At 38.6% G+C, this 18454-nt stretch overlaps 2 protein-coding genes across 13 annotated transcripts in view; one reads left to right on the top strand and one right to left on the bottom strand.

The window, feature by feature from the left end:
- The window catches only part of LOC145962318 (uncharacterized), a 38070-nt gene extending 30873 nt beyond the window's left edge, over window positions 1–7197 (top strand). The window contains exon 4 of one of the 2 annotated variants that reach the window (XR_014435851.1): window positions 6798–7197. The gene's annotated coding sequence lies outside the window, so the exon portion shown is untranslated. Of the gene's footprint in view, window positions 1–5007; window positions 5412–6797 lie in introns of those variants that run through there. The other variant, XR_014435850.1, reaches the window with a different exon arrangement.
- Window positions 251–18454, bottom strand: part of LOC145962312 (uncharacterized) — a 67086-nt gene continuing 48882 nt past the window's right edge. For 9 of the 11 annotated variants that reach the window (XM_083083293.1, XM_083083291.1, XM_083083294.1 and 6 more), the window contains 10 exons: window positions 12030–14874; window positions 10992–11168; window positions 6842–7061; window positions 6305–6540; window positions 5470–5800; window positions 5108–5316; window positions 4357–4556; window positions 4108–4280; window positions 3853–4017; window positions 251–3737 (listed from right to left, as the gene is read on the bottom strand). In XM_083083293.1, coding sequence (XP_082939419.1) covers window positions 3244–3737; window positions 3853–4017; window positions 4108–4280; window positions 4357–4556; window positions 5108–5316; window positions 5470–5800; window positions 6305–6540; window positions 6842–7061; window positions 10992–11168; window positions 12030–14874 — 5050 coding nt within the window. In that variant the 3' untranslated portion in view covers window positions 251–3243. The remainder of the gene's footprint in view (window positions 3738–3852; window positions 4018–4107; window positions 4281–4356; window positions 4557–5107; window positions 5317–5469; window positions 5801–6304; window positions 6541–6841; window positions 7062–10991; window positions 11169–12029; window positions 14875–18454) is intronic. The other 2 variants (XM_083083301.1, XM_083083302.1) reach the window with 1 other exon arrangement.

Here is an 18454-nt window from a genome sequence, read left to right as displayed (position 1 = left end):
AAAAAAAATACAAATCTCGTATAAGTATTATAAAAAGCGTCTGCAAAATGAGACAAACTCGCGTTGAAACGTTGCGATAAGTAAACCTTTTATAACGCGAATAACGTATCGACCCCCTTCTTGTGAAAAGGATGCGATCTGATCGAGTCAAGTCGCATGGAAAAATTAAGATAAACGCAAATTTAAGAGAAGAAGACGGGAATAAAGTCGGGTACGGTGCAAAAGTATTACGAGAGAACAATCGGTCATCGATGATGAAATATTTTCTTTACGAACAAAAGTGATTATATAACATAGGTAGATGGTAGAGTTTTTAACAATGGAAACAATATATATTATCTTCTACAACCAGGACTCTCTTAGGACATATTTTCGAGATTTGGTGTAATCTTGTGACTCTCGCAATACATATGTGCGCGTATATACGACGTAGCATATATACATTTGTATATATATTTCTTCATCATACATATATTTCTTCTCTCTTTGAAATTGTACGTTTATTTTACACATAAAATTAATATATAATTAATAATAATACGAATAATAATAACAATAATTATACGAATAATAATGTACATACTTTCACCGTTGTTATTGTTGTTTACATAATCATGATGGGAATCGGAATGAAATGCATAATCATATTTGGACATAATTAGCTACGGTACAATTTTGTCAAACGAGGTACATCTGCTGTCGAAAATTTGATTCGCCGATTAGACATAAAATTCGTGACACATCCGCTGTTACTGTAGAGGATGGCGGATCGTCAACCGTCTGACATGATCATTCGACAAAGGAATAACGATGATACAATCATGATGCAATTATAATAATAATTCGGGTATAATAATAATTAAAAAAAAATAATAATAATGATTTTCGCCAGAATAACTATATCCTTCCTCTTGTTTCTCGTCCTTTCTTTTCTATACAAGTGCACAATTATTTACATAATCAATATAATGACAAATTCTAAGGTGCCTTTGAGCGCGTTTTAAAACTTGGATTTCCTCTGGAAATAATCCAGAATTTATATATTTGGCACACATCTCAGCTTTTTTTGCGTTTCACACGCGGATCTGATACTTGGCACACGATATTGAATGACGGTCGCATGCATTGATTGGCTTTCTCTCTCTTGAAAAGATTTAATTTTAAATACCTAAAAAATGGGAATAATGAGTTTTTTTTTCACCGAAAGAACATCTCTACATCTCACGCATCCGCAACTTACGATTGTTTCACATTGAATTTAGTGTATTCTCTTCTATCTTTTCTTTTTTATTTCTTCTCTGAATCGAGACTAACGTTATCTAATCGCGATGCAGTAGCCCACCTGTTCGTCTCTATACATACTAAACGACACATCTTTCGCCGAGAGTTTCATTGAAAAAATGGAGAAACAAGTTACTTTTTTTTCCGATAATACACAATTATTGCTAACGCAAGGATACCTGCAAGATACACGTCGCGCACTTGCTACGATGCATTTACCGCACATTTACCGTTTAAATTTCCAAACGAAACGCCACGATGGTGTGTTTCTCTCTATATATATATACTATACTCCTTTATTTATTTTTTTTCTTTTTTTATTTCGCGTCGATTTTTCCTATTCGTAGCGATACAGTGACACAGATAAACACCATTTACCCTATTCGATCGCGTCGTACAATAATCGCTCCCTGTAAAAAAACACTCAGGAGAAACAATCTTTTTTTTAATGCGAAATTTCCGAGAGCTCTTGCATTTCCGGAACCACACAGTCGAGCCTAAGTTCTATTGCGTTTAACGAATCTACGGGTTAGAAACACACGAGTTTCTGCTCTCTAAACAAACACGGAATCGTCTAGGGCGAAAACGGTAAAACATGTTAGCGAGTTTCGCAGTCTTCTTCGAGATCGCAGACGCGTTTTTGCGTACGAAGAAATACATTGTGTGTATCGTTATGCTCGTGGGATCGTCGTTTCGTATCTTTTTTTTTTCGTTTTTTTTTTCTCCTCTTTTTCACCCCTTTGCAACAACAGCTTCCATTTTTTCGGATATTAGAATATAGCAGGATCAGCAGAAAATTTCTAATCAACAGTCACGTGAAAAGATATGCGACTCTCTATGATCATTTTGCGGAAGATGCGATATATGATATACGTTCGCAGGAAAAAATTATTTCTACGCAATTTATTTCTACGCAAATTATTTTTACGCGTTACTGCGAAATTTATGTTAATATCGTTTATGTATTCTAGTACACGTTACTACGCTGAACAGGGATTTTAGAAAGGTCAGAGAAAATTCCAATTTTCTTTTTTCCACTTATCAAAATTTATCAAAACGTATACGTTTGTGTGAATATATGTATATATATATGCGTGATCATAGAAAATTACATAGCATTTTTTCACGAGCCCCTGTTAGAAATTTTCCAACTTTTAGGAGAGACATCAGGTCAGGTACACTTCCTCACGTAGAACGGGCTAATACACGGCGGAAGGAGCGAGACGCTCGGCAGATGATGCTTTTGTATACTCGCGTGTCTATAATAGTTAACCGTTTTTGTCAGTCTGAGAATATAACCTCGTAAATATACACTTTGGAAACTCCGTCTCTTAGTCTGAATTGATTTTGAGACGTCAAGATAGATAGGTAGGCCAAGTCGCAGCAATCGTGTTCGAAATTTGAGCGTAACTTAAACTTAAAGTTCTTCGGCCGACAATCGTCCGTGATTTGATTACGTGTTACTCAAATTTGAAACATTGTTGCCGCGACCGAGCCTCGCGAACGTTCGCTATCACGGTAATACATAAAAACACGATATATACTTTTGCCTTTATACCGAACGCAAAGTCTGGAGGAATAGTCTGTAAAAGTGTGAGAATTTCTTGCAGATTATATTTTCTCCCATTTAAAAACTGCTTCCGATGATCCTTCATTTCATGGCACCAAAGTACGACAACACACGCGGAAGACTCTGTCAGGCGGGTAGTACTTGCAATATAGTATAACCGGAGGGGAGGAAGATTTAAAAGATTCGCGTAAGAAACATAAAACTATGTAACAGGCACCTGTAGAAGAACCGGTCCACCGAAGCTTTCTAGCAGACTCGCTTGAAGTCTCGCTTGGAAGATTGCTCGAAAGCACATGTCTTGCAAACAGCATACTGGCCTCCGATTTCCGATCGCCAATCTCCTCCGAGACACGTTCTCGGAAATCCTCGTCTTAAAGCATAAGACCGTATAGTTACTGAAGAACCCAAGACGCGGGTACCCACTGAGGTTCCCTCTCGAGTGAGTTAATCTCCGTGAGTAATTGGTTATACGCTCGATCGGTATCATTATTCAATATAAGCATGTCGAACAAATGGCCATATTTGTCCTCCATCTCGCGTGCTTTCTCGATTATGTCCTTCAACTCTTCTTCCTTGAAGCTTTCGTTATTTTTAATTCTCTTCTGTCTCAGCTTCTCGAGACTCGGAGGCGCGATAAACACAACGTACGGCTTCAGATCCGAATTTCGCAGGATCTTGAGACTCTGAGGATGTAGATTTAAGACACAGATTTTCCCGGAATTAACCACTGTTCTGATGGCCTCCACGGACGTGCCGTAATACGCTTTCTCGTACTCGCCGTGTTCGACAAACTTACGACAAAGGATATCAGACTCGAATTGAGCACGTGAAATAAAGTGATAGTCCTGGCCGTCAACCTCGGAATCTTTTTTCGGACGACTTGTATCTGAAAATCGAGAAACAAAATATGTTCATTCGTGACTTTGACGTATTTGTTTATAAAGAGAGATGAAACATTAAATATAATTGCGATCAATAAAGTCGAATAGAATAGCACTTACGAGGAATCGCTGCGGCAAAACGTTCGCTGTCTTGCATCAATCTCTGCCTGAGTTCGTGTCGTCCGATATTGGGAGGTCCGATGAGTACAATGGGCCTCTTGTGATTTGCACGAGGATAGTATAAGGCGACTTCTTCGTACGTCAACACCTCCTCGCTGTCGTAATCTGCGAGAAAGAAGTATCGTGCGTTAAAGATAATTCCCATAAAAATAATACAATTGATTATTCAATTATCTGTTTAACCTTATTACGTACCATCTATGGCAGTTGTCGCGTAAAGAGGGTACCCGTCATCATTGAAGTTTGCGCCAAACTTATTCCGTTTCTTCTTCTTTGGATTTTTTCTCGCGCACAATAGCGTGCTAGATTTCTTCGAGCCTCGCACCGTCGACTTGTCGCCAGCTATCGTCTGCTTCATTGATTCTCGTCTACGAAGATAAAACCAAATGTATATCGGAATCATGATGAGATTGTAGTCGAAAATTGGCAATTAGTTTAACTCACTGATGCTGGAACGATCTACTAGGTATCAGACCGGCCAGAGTCTGATCCTCTTCGCCCTCTCGATATGCTTGCCACCAATTTGGATCTTCTTGAGAAATTACATGAAGCACGTCGCCCTTTTGGAAACTCACACCCAATTCGCGACACGGTATATACGGATCTTCCTCTGGATCGTAATCGAAATGCGCTCGTATGTGTATCTAAATGTAAATGATAAAAGTTTTATGCGGTTATAAATACTACGTTATGTCTCCAGTCTACGTTATGTCAGTGCAATGGAAACTAGAACAACTGTTTTGTCGCTATTAGCATCGCGATCCATAGATATTCCGCACGCGTAGCTTACAAGTGTCAATGTCGCATTGTTAAAGAACACAAAAGTCATTTGTTTATATGTATATGTGACATTTGCGGGCAAATCTCTTATATGCGCATACATTTAGTTTTAAATATTTAAGTAAATTTTAAAAAGTAAATGTGAATAATAGAACATCTTAAATTATATATTGATTTGTCCAAACTGAGATATTAGCAGATATTAAAATTATAAAAAGATGATCAGAAGTAAAAGATCAATGTCACTTTTTATCTTGAAAAGTTAAAGGATAAATGTTCCCTCTGACTTGACATTTGCTCTTTCGTTTTCAACAGAAATATCGCTTGTTCCAGTTTCAACATCTACGGATATGCAGTTTGCGTTTTCAGACTGCGCTAAATATATCGGGATATGTACTGTACATTTATGCCGTACCTGTGTCGTGTCTTCTCTCCTTAAATTATTTTTGTGACTCGTCGGTGCCGGAAGTACCAAGAACGTGAGACTACCCTGCATACCGGCGAGAATATCGCAGACCTCATTGACGGTCTTGCCGCGCATTTCCACACCGTTTACCTCAAGAACCTCGTCGCCTTCATGCAAGAGTCCCGATTTGTCCGCCGCGCCACCGCGCACAACACGTCCTTAAAATAAGTCATTTAAATATTATATTTCTTAAAGATTAAATCAAACGATGTAAAATCGCATATGCGATAATGTCGACGAGTAAAATTGAAAAAGTGGAATTATTAAGAAAATTATACAATTATATAATGATTATATAATATAATGATTACCTATAATCACCGCATCCCCTTCATTTCTAACGGTAGCTCCCAGCGGTTCGTTAGTCTTCTCGATTCGGATAATTTTAATGTTATCGACTATCCGGGAATCTTTCCAGCTGGACGTCGGGCTGGGCGGTCCGCTGGGCGGCGAGGACGACGGGCTTCGCTTTCTTTGCAAACCATCAACGTACGACACGATGGAATCATGCGCGAGAAGCAGAGCTTCCATGTCATAACTCGTAAGAATGCTCGTTAATTCTTCCACAGCGGCTATTGTTTCTGCACCGCCGACACCTGTTGAGGTCGCCGACGATTGCCATTTTTCCAAGATATCTACGCACTAAAACAAACACATTACGCTGGGATAATTAAATCATATTGAAATAAATAAACGCGCGAGTATGCTTGAGTGATTAATATATCATCTTGAAGTCGTAAAACGCTTTTCCTTTATTTAAGATATTAAATAAACGATCAAAATCTGTGATATCACAATATATAGCTTTGAAAGCCACATGTTCTATGTTCGCTGAAATCCGTTATAGCAAAGCATATTAATCTATAATTTAATTAAAATATTGAAATTTTATATGCACAGACATGATCAGTAACGGTGATAAAATATTCGTAAAACTTTATGGAGAAGCTACCTTCCATTATATTTATTAAATTACATACCAATGTACGCTTAACTTTATGGAATGCCTTTTAAAATTTTTAAGCAAAAACTGATTAAAAAACATTATATAAATGAAAATAAGTGAAAATAATATTATTAATATAGATATTCCCTCCGTGTATCTCCAATATACATATATATCATTACGGTGTAAATTTTACATACATCTCGTGCCAAATTCGACGCGTCATCGGCATGATGTTTGAGAATCTTGCTCGCCCTCAACCGATTCTTCAAAGCGTGACGCGTCGCCAGGGCAGACGCAAATTGATTTTGCACCAAAAGTGCTCGAACTGCCTTCAATTCGGTTTCGACACCTGGACCCGAAATACCGAGAGCACCTGAAATATTTTGCAGCTGGAGCTGCAGCTTCTCGAGCGTAGCAACTACTTCGCCGTATGCTGAAAAATAAACAAGATATATTGGAAATTTTTTTGCTCGTGCCATGGAACTCGCTGTTGGTTTACGCAAAATTATTGTTGATAAGATCTCATTTGTTTAACTTTAACGTCGCAAAAACTTATGAAAACGAATGGCTAAAATTCTTTCGAGACAGAGTGTGCAAGAAATTGTATCGCGGAATTTAAAGAGCTTAAATATGCTATTAAGATGAGATTGCTGTTTGTTTGTTTTTTTAATTGATCTCTTTTTAATTCAGAAAGATCTGCAGAAATATATCTCAGGGACAAGTTGTATGCTTACTGAGGGTTCTGGGAGGCTCCTTCACTTCTTGCACTGCATTAGGAGTGGCGTGCGTGACCCGGCTGACAGTGGTCACCTCATCCTGTGCGTAAGCAAGATTTTCCTGGCCAATGAGACTCGTCGCGTGGCTCTCCAAGGCTTGGAGCTTTTTAGATCCACGGAGAGAACGGCTGAGCATTTCCTGCCTTTCCTCCTCATCCTTTCGTTTTCGTAACTGTTCCTGTAAATGCGACATAAATAATCAAATTGCTTTATAAGAAATAAAAATATTTTCGAGGAAAGTTTAACTTTTATAGCAGAGGATATAACTCGTCACTTTTATATTGGAAGTCACATAAAATATCAAAATTTATAGGACACATGTATCTTTATAAAATATTTCATATTTTTCAGAAAATTAAAAATATATTATTTAAATTCCATTTGATGTAATTATGCATCAATTGTAACATACAGAGTGTATTAATTTTTCCATACTATTTATCGTTTATATAGGTTTTTCAACGAATTTAAAATAAATTTCAGAGAAATTTTATTAGTAATAAGCTCTCACATTGTAATCCTGTAATTCCTGTATAATGTAATGTTCTGTGCAATTTATTTATTCATTCTAAAATATAAATTGAAATAATATTTCAATATTATTTTGGCTATATATTGTTTTAAAAATTTTGTGAGAGTTATTACAACTCTGACGATTCCGCAAAAAGCTGCGAGATTATTGTCGCGTGCAATTATGCGTAACGAATGTCGCAAATACATACATAGTTTATTGAGAAATTTATAGATTATATTCTCGCGCGAAAATAAGAAATTCTTTAACGATATCAAACTCGGTCGAATATCTTTACAAATATCTAGGTATCAGTTAATTATTAAGCAACTTATATTCGGAGAAGCAGCGCGTTTTTGATCCCTGTCAAGTGTCAACTAAATTTGGCGGCACACATATACATACCATACATTCCATTTTTATATTTGTACGGATGACGTTTTAACATACAAGTCGTGTTTTCAATCTACAAATGTATTTTCAGCAAAATCTATTTTACAAGTATGAATATTTCTATTCATTCTACGCTAATTTTTCTTGCGATAAATTCATTTAAATCAATTGTTACAATGTATTTTTTACTGAAAAATCATATAAAAATTTATTAAATAAATCAAATAAACAAAATCTCTCTCTCTCTTTCTCTTATATGCTTCAATTAATTTCACCCAACTGTCATTGTGATAGAATCTAATAATTAACCAGTTTAATGATAATTAAGAGGTTTAATCTCGAAAATTATATGCGAATAATTAAAAAAATGTATAATGCAATGCATAGCTTTATTCTGACCTATTTGAGGAAAATAATAATAAATCAATAACGCTTTAATATGGCTCTTTTAAGCGATAATAATTATTAAAACAAAAAATGTAATTTATGCATTTTTAATCCTAAAGTCTGCAATTATTATCATCTTTTAACAATAATATAAGGCAAATCATGTAATATATATGTAAGCAGCTTCATTTATTTTGTACAATACCGCATTAATTGCAAAAAAGAATGTATAAAAGTTATTTAGGACTACAATTTTTTACTATTCTTAAATAATTATATGTAAAATATAATGTATTATTAATGTAATGTATTATTGCAAAAAATCATATTATTATTGCTGAATCTATTTTATGAATAGCATGTAATGTACATGTATTTAACGAGAAGTTTAATTCGTATGATATATTTTTCTCTCATTATCTCTTTAGCGAATCAACAAATTCCACTTCAAGTTACGTCAATTTGTCATGACATTAGCCGTGTGTTATTTTGTGATTCGTGAAATCAACGCCCACCGCTGTCAGCTGATAAAGCTGGCCGTTAGTCACTCGTCCAGATTTCTGACGTAAAATCGCGATACGTATTATGGCAACCACGCATAAATCAACGGTAAAAAAACGGCGAGGACCCCCCAGAGAAGATGAGATTCGTAATTTTCATTTATGTAACGAGCATGTTTCTGTTTATCATGCGACACTACGTCATGTATACGTAATGTATGTTACATATGTAAGGATGGAAATATCTTAGCGAAGCCTTGTTTACGGCGACGTAAGGTTTCCCGCGGAACCTGAGCGTCTTCTCTCGCGACGCGATTAGACAACACTGATGGTCAACGTAAAGCACGTTAAAAAATGTGTATACACGTCGGTGTAGACGATAAAAATAATTTCAGGAAAAGTTAACGGTTTTAGAAATCGTCTACATAAGCTCTTTCACAATCTCTACATTCTTCTCCGTGAAACGTGATTTCATCTTGATAAGAATTAGTCTACGAAAATTTCATTTATTAAATGATATAAATAGACTCGTATAGACGTATTCAAACATTAATTTAAAGAAAATATATAAAAATATACATCGAGAGAAAATGTCTCGCTAATAAGTATCATAAAAACAAAGACAGAAAAAAAACAGGAAAATAAAAAGGAATGCGTTTTTTAGTTCGAAACACCTGCTGCGGCATATCTCGAGATATTAGAGCAGAGCGAGTCAAATCGAAGGTCTGGAAAGGGTATCCGCTTGAGGCAGATCAAGAAAGTGAGGTCAGGGAAGTGTATCGAATAAAAAAAAAACGAACAGAGTTGAATGTAGCATCAGCAGCAGCAACAGCAGCAGAAGAAAAGAGTCAGGTCTGCGAGTCACCCTACAGTCTACAACCTATCGAAACTTGGTAACGCTACACTTCAGGCATGTAATCTTAGACTATTGTGGGGGTTCTTTACATTCCAGACCCGCACTCTTGACTTAAGGCAGGTAAGAGAGCGAGAGCGTGGTGTGAGGATTCCATAAGATAAACATACTCACGCGGCTCCGCACGACGACACCGCAGTCACGTATAAAAGGGTTCTGGCATCTCTCACACTTACAGATATCCCGAGATTGTGATGAATTTCAAGTGCGCGGCACTTCGATCCACAAGCATCTCTAGGTCTTACCCACGATTTTTTGTCCACTGTGGCTTCTCGTTTCTCCATTTTTAACAATTTACTAAGGAAATTTTAAGGCGAAAAAATACTCAAAATGATACGTAATTACAGAGAGATCTTTTACTTCAGAATCAAGTGTCTTTGCTTTTGTTTCTTATACTTGAGAATATGCGCAGACAGTTCGCTTTCTGCTACGTGTGTATGTTGCAGCAACAGATTAACATTTTTTCTCCATTAATCGATATTCGCGCAATAATTTCGAATGCTATTAACGCATGTCTCGATACGCCTAATTGATTTCCACTCATGCAAGATCGCGACTCATTCATCAATCAAACTTTGTCGGGACGACAAACCCCTGCTGCAGGAAATTTGAAAATTGCGACGCGGCTACTCGTCCAGTCGTGCTCCGATAATAACTATTGTCAAGAGCTCGCAATTTCCCGTACAAGTGTTCACACGTACAGAGATAGCAGCGTTGTTAGGTGAGTTGTACGTCCTCTTAAATAACGATCCGTCATTTATCGCATCGTTACGCAATGCGATCGATCGCGAAATGCTTTGCATGCTACTCACAAGCGGCTGCGGCTTTTCAAAGAAAAAGAGAGAGAGAGAAAGAGAAGTCGCTCTGTATTTTTTCCTGCCGAATCACCTATTTAATGACTTAATCCGATCGCAAGGGCGAAAATCGTAAAAATAACACCCGTCGACACGAACATTAAAGGATGGCCTGCCATTTTACGAGTTAGACCAACAGCTAGATGTTATGCACTCGACTCTTCTTCAGTCAATCCATACAAATGTTACATTTCGCATAAAATCTTTTTTTTTCTTTTGTGAGATTGTTTTTACGACAGGTAATTATTAATAATTCATAATTTACGTAATCTTTTTTTCTCTATCGATTATCAAATTTGTTTCTCCAACAAATATGTCTCTAACTCTAATAATAATAATAATAATAATAATAATAATAATAATAATTCACAAGCATTGGAAATAGCATGCTTCTCTATAGTCGTAATTAATTATTTTCTTATTTTTTACGCAATACTTACTTGCGTTACGTCCCTCCCACCAAAATTTGACATGTCCGCGCTTCTCGAGTCATCTAATTGTGCATGCTGATGTGACTCGACATAATACGATAATCTCTCGTGTCCCTTACCTGATATTTCCTGATAGAATGAAGCTGCTGCTGCGTCGGCTCGGTTGCGTTGGCATTATCGCTCGTTTCGACATTATTGTTTTGCGTAGATAGACGTAGATTATCCTTCGGCGGTCTGGCGGGCGCTCTTTTCTGATCGCGAGGCGGGATGGCAGGCTTGACCCCGTTGAGACCGGCCTAAAAATCCATTCCAAAACACAATTCGTATTAATAGTCCCACGTGTCTGGCGCCGTACAATTTACTTTGCCAACTTTATCATCTCTTCTCTCACACGTGTGTGTTTCATTCTCCTTTTGCACTTTCAAATATATGAAATTTCAGTCGATCTAGCGTATGCATATGCGCAGGAAAAGAGGAAAGAGAGAGGCAGAGAAGCTGAAGCATCAGAAAAGCAAGAGAGTGAAAGAGAGAAATGCATGCATGCGCTGGAAGAAGGCATGTCGGGAGCAAAAATATCAGACAAAAATAAAATGCCGACTCTCTCAAGAGACGATTGTATCGAAGATGATAACGCGTGTATTTATTTGTAGTATGCAATGCTGAACTTTTATATCGAAATTGAAATTGTGTCACATTAAAGATGGCAAGTCTGAGTCATTTCGCATCCTTGACTCATTCTTTCACTCGCTATTTTGAAGCGTTGTAGTTCGAGTGTAATAAAATTTAAAGTATTTCCGACATATCTTTGAAAATTCATAGACATTTTATTTCATAAATGTTTTCTATACCTTGTGTGTGTGTGAGTTTACTACTTTACCATGCCGTCGACGACCTCTGTTAGATGTCCCACATTCTTTTATGCATGCTCTTCGTTTTAGCATTTTTTTCAAACAGCGTCTTTGTACTTTTTTCTGTTTTTACAATAGTAATGCACATTGATGCTAAAGAACAATCCGACTTAAGATACTTTAAAAAGTGAAAATCAGCAATCTATCAAGACTACTTCGCGATTAACTGAAATTTCGAAAATACAAGAACGCTGTTCGAATTATTTCGACAGACAAAAGTTGTCAAAATCGAGTCGCAAAATCCATTACCTGGTCGACGTGCGTCGATTCGCGCGTATAATTCTTCAAAGTGCGCTCGTTTGACGATCTCGGCGAATTCTGCTTTGTACATCCATTAGAATCGCGTAAAGTCATCATCGGTTGGTCCCTTCCGTTCTGCCCTATGGTTTGCCGCAAAATTTTCGGGTTCGGGATAGGATCGCGGAGGGAGAGCAAGAAGCGAATCCGAACAGCTGTTAAATCCGAAATATCCGACATGCTTCTCTGACAAACGCGAAATTCCACACCTTTGTCAGTCGGGACATTCATCAACTCTTTGAAGCATTTGTACTCGACGGACAAACTTGAATTTTTCTGATTCTGCGCGTTCGGTGAAACACAGCGATTGTGCAGCTCCTCGTTTTGCGAATGTTGAAAATTGTCGGAAACGCCATCGAATAGATGACGCACGACGTGATGGTTCGCGGAGGATAGCTCGTGCAAGGAATTCCGAGAATTCTGATTCGTCTCTTGAACGAAGGACAGCTGAATCGGAGTGTCGGCGACTTTGAGAAACGAGGGATTCTGTTCACGCGTGGTAATATTTTCCGACCGATCGGAAGAAGTAATCTCTTGGATTTCATTTTTAAAATCCGCAAGAAGACATTCCGATGAATTCACGACTTTGTCGTCGGACAAGGATAGATTAGCCAAGCGCGTAGGATCAGCGATCGTTTTCGAAAAAGAAGACAAGATCGGCTCACCATTTTCGCCTTCGGCGTAGAAGGAATTTCGCCAATCTCTAGAAAATTTGTTTCGAGGAAAGAACAAAGAGGATGGATGTTTGACTTTCCCCAATAATTTTCGACGCGGAAAAGTCTCGTAGTAAATATCCTCGTCATGGGACACGTCGAAGCAGGGATTCTCGTAGAAAAGCTTCTTCGAGACGAAGTTACAGGCAGTAACTGAAAATTCTCCCGAAAAGTCTCCCAAATTCATGTTGAACGATTGCAGAACAGGTTCGTTAGAGCGAAGCTGCGTCGGTGCGTTAAACTGATGCGTGCTAGGAGAAGCGCAGAGAAGCGATCTGCGGTGCTCGTTGTGTATGATAGAATGCAAGCCGTCGACTATCAAGCTCTTGACTGTGGACCTTACCTTCTTGGCGTCGTGCTTACGATCTATCGTCGCGTTGCACGCGACCATAGTCTCCCTAGCGCTACCAACGTCGCCGCTAGACAGCGTCGTGTAACGGCTATTGTCGTTCGGGGGTAGACGGGGGGAGGCTACGAGTGCGGTCGTCGTGATTGTTGTCGTCATCGTCGTTGTCACGGGGGTGCACGCGCCCCCCTCGCTCTCGCGATCGCGTTTCGGCTCGAGAGTGTTGTGCTTGCTGTTGCCGGGCGTGGTGGTCTTATTAGGCGGTGGGTATACCGGATGACGCTTGGTAACCGGCACGAAATCCGGCGGACAGTCGACGGCTACCTCGCGGTAGGATTTGCTGTCCGAGACCACGAGGAAGCTGCGATCCATACTACGCTCAAGTTCGCCCGATGCTTCGCTTCTCAGCGTGGAGTAGCCGCTGGAGATCTGCTGATGTCTATGCTTCTTCTTGGGTCGAGCCGATGAGGAGGACAAAGAGGAGAGATGGCTCTCGATGCCAAGCAGATCATCGGTCGAGCTGGCTCGGATCAGTTCCTCGATGTCGAGGCTACGCGATTTTGCCTTTAGCTTGGCACGTTCGTCGACATTCGCGCGGCGCTTCGTATTCTTCGCGCCAGACTTGTTTGCCGAGTGCTCCATCGTCGCTCGGGAAGGTTCTATTTGTTGGTCCTCCGCGCGGACAGGCGGCGTCTTGTCCTGTTCCTTCGGAATCCTCGGGATAGAACATTGATCGTCTATCAGTCTGGTCATATCCGAGGCCTCGTCGGATCGCAGTAGGCTCTGAAGGTCCTGCAGATCCGTCAGCCCATAAGCTGGATTGTCAAAGGATGTCGTGTCCCGAGCGCGACCGAAGAGCGGAGCTATCTTGATGTCGGGCATCATCGATCTGCACGGGGAGCCGAGATCTATCCTTCGTACGTCATACGACGTATGTTGTACGTCCTTATGTATATCTTGATTTTTACCGTGTCTTTGTTCGCACCTCAAGCTGGTGTCCAGAGGCGCAGTGCTGTCCGATCTGCCCGATGAGCTCCTCGGGCTCGCGGAATCGTCGCTGCACGTCTTTAACATGGTGGGGTAATCCTCCTTGGCGAACGGATAATCGTCCTCGACGTCGACGCCGGACTCCTTCTGCCCGCTCGCGTCCTCGTCGGTGTTCTCGTACTCCCCGAAAGCTTTCAAGTCGCTCATCAGATCGGGCGAATCAGTCGCAATCGGGCTGTCGTGATACTTGTCAATATTTGCCGAATCTTTCTTGGCGACTTTTACCTTTTTCTCCTCCTCGTCCTCGATGTTTAGCTCGATCTTCAGCATGGGCATAGGCTGAAGACCGTTGCGAACGTTGATCGTCCGTGAAGCGGCGTCGACGTCGTCGTTCAATACGAGTCTAATGCGTCCGTCCGCGGGTGTGGTGCGCGTCTTAAGGGTCTCGTTTTTAAGGTTTAGGGATAGGTCGAGGTCGCTAGCGCTACGGGGACGATGCTGTAGCCCGTTCCTATAATCGGAAGAGCGATTCTTTACCTTGTTGGGATAGGCCTTCTGTAAGAGGGTGTCGGGCACATCAACAGGTAGCTCCCGATGATGGCCCAGGGCGCCAGGGGCCCACATCTCATCGGGCCCCAGTCCCTCCTGCGGCTTCTTAGCGTCGCGCGAGCTGCTGTTGTTGTTCTCTTGCAGCTGTTGCTGTTGCTGAGAGTGTATGTCCGTCACGCCACTACCGCTACGCCTTCGGGACCTAAAATAAGAGAAAAGATTCTTTAATATAATTATTAACTGCATTTTCTATAAATTTCTCGATAATATTAATGCGCATCAAGTTCAAACCTACACTACTAAATAATTAGCGATCAACCAATAAGAGATAGCGTTTCAATATTATACCAAGTAAATTGTTTGTGCTTCATAATAAATAAAAATAATAAATTCCTAGTAAAAATTTATATATCATTTAAAACAAAACTTTCTCAATTATCACTAATATATATCGACAAATTAATTATAATAATGCAGCATCTCATACATATAAAAAATTGATTTTTATATATTCGCGAAACAAACATAAGTATTCAATGAACCGATAAATGGGCGAGTAACTGTATTATTGGGCGAAGAAAGATTAAACGACAGATAACTAGCGGCTATTAGCATATATTTCTTACATGAAACTTGTGATAAATGCCAGCTGTTGCGAACACGGGCTATTTGTCAACTATTAGTATGTTGGAATTATTTATGGATAAACAGCTTTGATATGTAAATAGACTTATAATCTTGATCATACAGTACTTACGACAATGTATCATTAATAAAAGATAATATTGTAGAAAAAGATAAATTAATATACAATGATAACTCGATTTGAATAAATGCTCAACTGGTGTTTTATCGAAAATAATATGATAAAAATAATAACATCTAATTCTAATAGTACTATTAATGTTAATATAAATTAATGCCAACATAATTCTCTCCTTCATCAGTGAGAAAAAAAAAGAGTAATACAATTGAACTACGTGTAATTAATTTCAACAGTCTCACAAGCCAAAAATTTGCAAATCATGTAAGTAAAAAACATGTGTAATAAATATTTGCCACCTATCTCGCAATACCTGAAATATTCTCACCTTTCATATTTTTAGATTTCATAGAACGTGAACGCCGCTCACGTGAAAATAAATTCAGTTCTATATATCATATGATTCTCGATAGCGCATGTTATATGATGTTTCAAACGAATCTCCTCCCGGTCGTTCGATCGTACGCGAAAAGTCACTGGAATATGCGGACCGGAAAGAAACTTTCGAGATACGATAAACCTAAAATATATGTATTACCTGATGTCAGTCGTCGCTTTATCGTGCCGAGAAGGTTCTTTTTCGTTGTAAAGTTACCCGGACAAAAATATCTTACATTGCCGCATAAAAATCCCGCAATAAATATCCACGCGAGTAAATATCCCAATTTTTTTCAACGATACAGATCTATATTTATAATTAGCAAATTGAATAATAAATCTGCCGCGATATAAAAGTATAATCACGTTACATGTAACATTCGCTAAATCATCATATCTGAATGCAAATGCCAATCAATAATGCAAAATAGCCTCTTATACAGCAATATTATTAACGTGGTACATACAATGTGGTTCATGAAAATTCATTATATGCAAGCTTGAATGGTATAATAAACCGTATATAAATTTTATCAAATTGTTTGCATTGTATTATCAGTCGATGACAAAATTTACAAATAACTATTGTAATGCAATCTGTTAAAATTCTAAATTTAGATTGCTTCAAGTATAAATTTTTACCGATTAGGAGTATATTTATTTCAAATCAACATAATAATAAAAGCCAGGAATTTAACATTTTTTTTTATTTATACACTTGCAATCGTTGTTGACGTAAACCGAACGAAATGTCAGTGCGCATGTTTTTTCGATAAATATATGAATCAAATCGTAAAGCGCATGTATATGAAATGTATAATATATATACGACATCTTCTCCGTTATTTTAAATAAATATTCATGTACCCAATATTCTGCATTGCTTCACAGTGATTTGAGCATTAAAGTGACATGCTGGTCCAACAAGGATTTTTTACGCCGAAATCAGCGACAAATTTGCATTTTTTCAATTTCTACTCCCACGCACGCGCGCTTCTATCTCGTAATATATTACAGAGTGCGAAGGATAAATTGGATTTACGCGACAAAGACCGTCCACATCGTGTATTTATACACACATCCATACAGGAGACCAATAGACCTTTTCGTAGATCTGGTTACACCAGGTGCCTTCGGAGCATTCAACACAGGAACGCCATTGCACTCGTTGGCCCATACGCAAATACTCGTGCAAGGTTCATAGGACGAACGATAAAGAAGGAGACAATGGAGATCACGAACAAAGGCGATAGGAAATACGAGGGTACCGCGATTCAATATACGTGTACAATACTCGAGTGTAAATGATGCCACGGCGTTTTCGGTCGCATTCCTTCCAAACACGTTTAACGAGATGTTCAAATTCTTACGATCATCTAAAGAAATGCACCAGACTCTTCTCTATTTAACGAATTTCCATTTCTATTTCATAATTTCATATAAATAAATTTATTACAATGTATAAATAAATAAATCATATATAAATATTACAGTAAATATGTGTGAGAGATTATTAATTAAAAAAAAATACTTTTCATTAAATTAGTAATAAAAAAGTGTACTTTTTGTATATAAAAATTAAATTTTAATCGTGCACTCTTCTCTTCTCGTATTTCTTGCGAACAATTTTATAAGCTTCAAAGTCCACAGGAAAAGAAAATTCAATCTTGATGGCTGAGTTAAGGAAGCGATCTTGTTTTTGCATCTTCCGCCTGTCACGTTTCTTAACGTATTTACAGCGGGAATTAAATATCTCGATGAAAAGGCAAAGAACGCGAGGGACCTAATTTCTGCGACGTCCGGCCGGATTTCGCTGGAAAAAAGGTCGCATTCTTTTTCTTTCTCTCTCTCTCTCTCCGCGAAGAAATCGCCGCGAATTGTACTTTCCAATAGTATAAATCGATCGTTAACGTGAGTGCGGATCGCGCCGCGTGCATTCGTTCCACGTGGAGTCTATAAAACGGAAAACGTGAGCGAATCAGCCGATGCGAAACCACATGTATAATAGGAATAGGCCTGTCGAGGAAGGCCTTCGAGAAGAATCGCTTTTAAAGGGAAGACTGTCCAAATAGCTAGTAGGAGGATGCATTTTCAAGAAAACAGACACTGCGAGAGAGAGAGAGAGAAGGGAGGGTCCGATCGGAGTCTCGAACTAACAATAGGTTTCGAAGAAAAACTTTCCAAAACTCATGAATTCCTTTAATTCGAACTAAGTGCATTCCTACCGTCGAGAGGTCGATAATCTCGGTTGAGGGAAGAGAGGTTCTACCTGGTTCTATTTGCGAAAATGACAATAACGCAAATTGCTGCGTCGTACTTTTGTGCGCATAAAACATTTTAGCGAAATATTGAGCGGAATCAAAGGGATGACAATATTACGGCATTTATAATGACGGTGATCGGCTATATAAAGTAAATTAATGATAGCGATAATTATCTCGCGTGTGTTGGGGCTTTTATCCGTGTGTGTTAACTGAAAGCTAAATTAAGTCACAAGAGCTATCGCAATATTATACTCATAATATCTATCAAGTGCTCGATGTCGAAAATAATAAAAAATTCTTTATGTATTAAAAAAAAAAGTTGTTAAAATGCGATGCCGTCTATTCAAACTTTTATTTAAAAAAAGAGAGAATTTTCC

This window comes from Camponotus vicinus, unplaced genomic scaffold (genome assembly GCF_025532165.1).
Source record: "Camponotus vicinus isolate PSW18456_S1 unplaced genomic scaffold, iyCamVici1.0 SCAF_11, whole genome shotgun sequence".
In the NCBI taxonomy this organism is placed as follows: Eukaryota; Metazoa; Arthropoda; class Insecta; order Hymenoptera; family Formicidae; genus Camponotus; species Camponotus vicinus.
Note: the sequence above shows the minus strand (reverse complement) of the source record. Positions and strands in the feature narration are given on the sequence as shown.